The 656-nt window shown below is 45.4% G+C and overlaps 1 protein-coding gene across 1 annotated transcript in view; it reads right to left on the minus strand.

Annotated features, from left to right (window-relative positions):
• Window positions 1–656, minus strand: part of ehd3 (EH-domain containing 3) — a 14,705-nt gene that overhangs the window by 11,303 nt on the left and 2,746 nt on the right. Inside the window, exon 2 of the mRNA XM_035678164.1 lies at window positions 286–462. Within this exon, the coding sequence (XP_035534057.1) occupies window positions 286–462 (177 nt within the window). The remainder of the gene's footprint in view (window positions 1–285; window positions 463–656) is intronic.

A 656-nucleotide genomic window follows, 5' to 3' on the forward strand; every position in this document is an offset into this window, starting at 1 on the left:
ACACACACACACACAGGCAGCCATTAGAACAGAAAGGCCTGACCAGTGAGCAGAGGGAAATTCAATCACACAGGAATGTAGAGCTGCAGTGTGGTTTTTCACTAGTACTCTCACCCTGTCTTTCTTCTCCACTCTTTCCCCTCTATGTTCACATACTTCACCTTGGTACACTGCTTTGTATTTTCAGTACACACACACACACATCCCCTCAAAAGATATCTGACAGCATCTGCCATCAGTGTAATTCATGTAGCACTTTGTGAAAGTGCGTATGTGTGCGTTTACCTGTTGAGGAATGCGTTTCCAAATGCGTTCAGCTTCCTGAAGGGCTTCTTGGGGTCAACCACCAAAGCGTTGCCGGGGATGACTCCTTCTGTGTCGCCGTGCATCACAGCGATGAAGGAATCGGTGGTGGGTTCAGGGCCAATTCTCATTCCAGGAAAATCCTGCTCCAACAGGTAGCTGTATGGGAGATAGTATGACATAGCGTTAAACAAAACAAGGCAAGCGATAAGATGTTTTTGGGGCGACTACCCACCGTGTGAGAATAAATCAACCGTACATAAAAGGCTTTTATTGTTGGCATAATCCTTCCAGGAGATGCTACCTGAGACAATGAACAATAGTGCAGATTAATAGGAATTTCTAAAGACTTC

The sequence above is a fragment of the Morone saxatilis genome, unplaced genomic scaffold (genome assembly GCF_004916995.1).
Source record: "Morone saxatilis isolate NCDOM2014 unplaced genomic scaffold, NCSU_SB_2.0 Contig7, whole genome shotgun sequence".
Classification (NCBI taxonomy): domain Eukaryota; kingdom Metazoa; phylum Chordata; class Actinopteri; family Moronidae; genus Morone; species Morone saxatilis.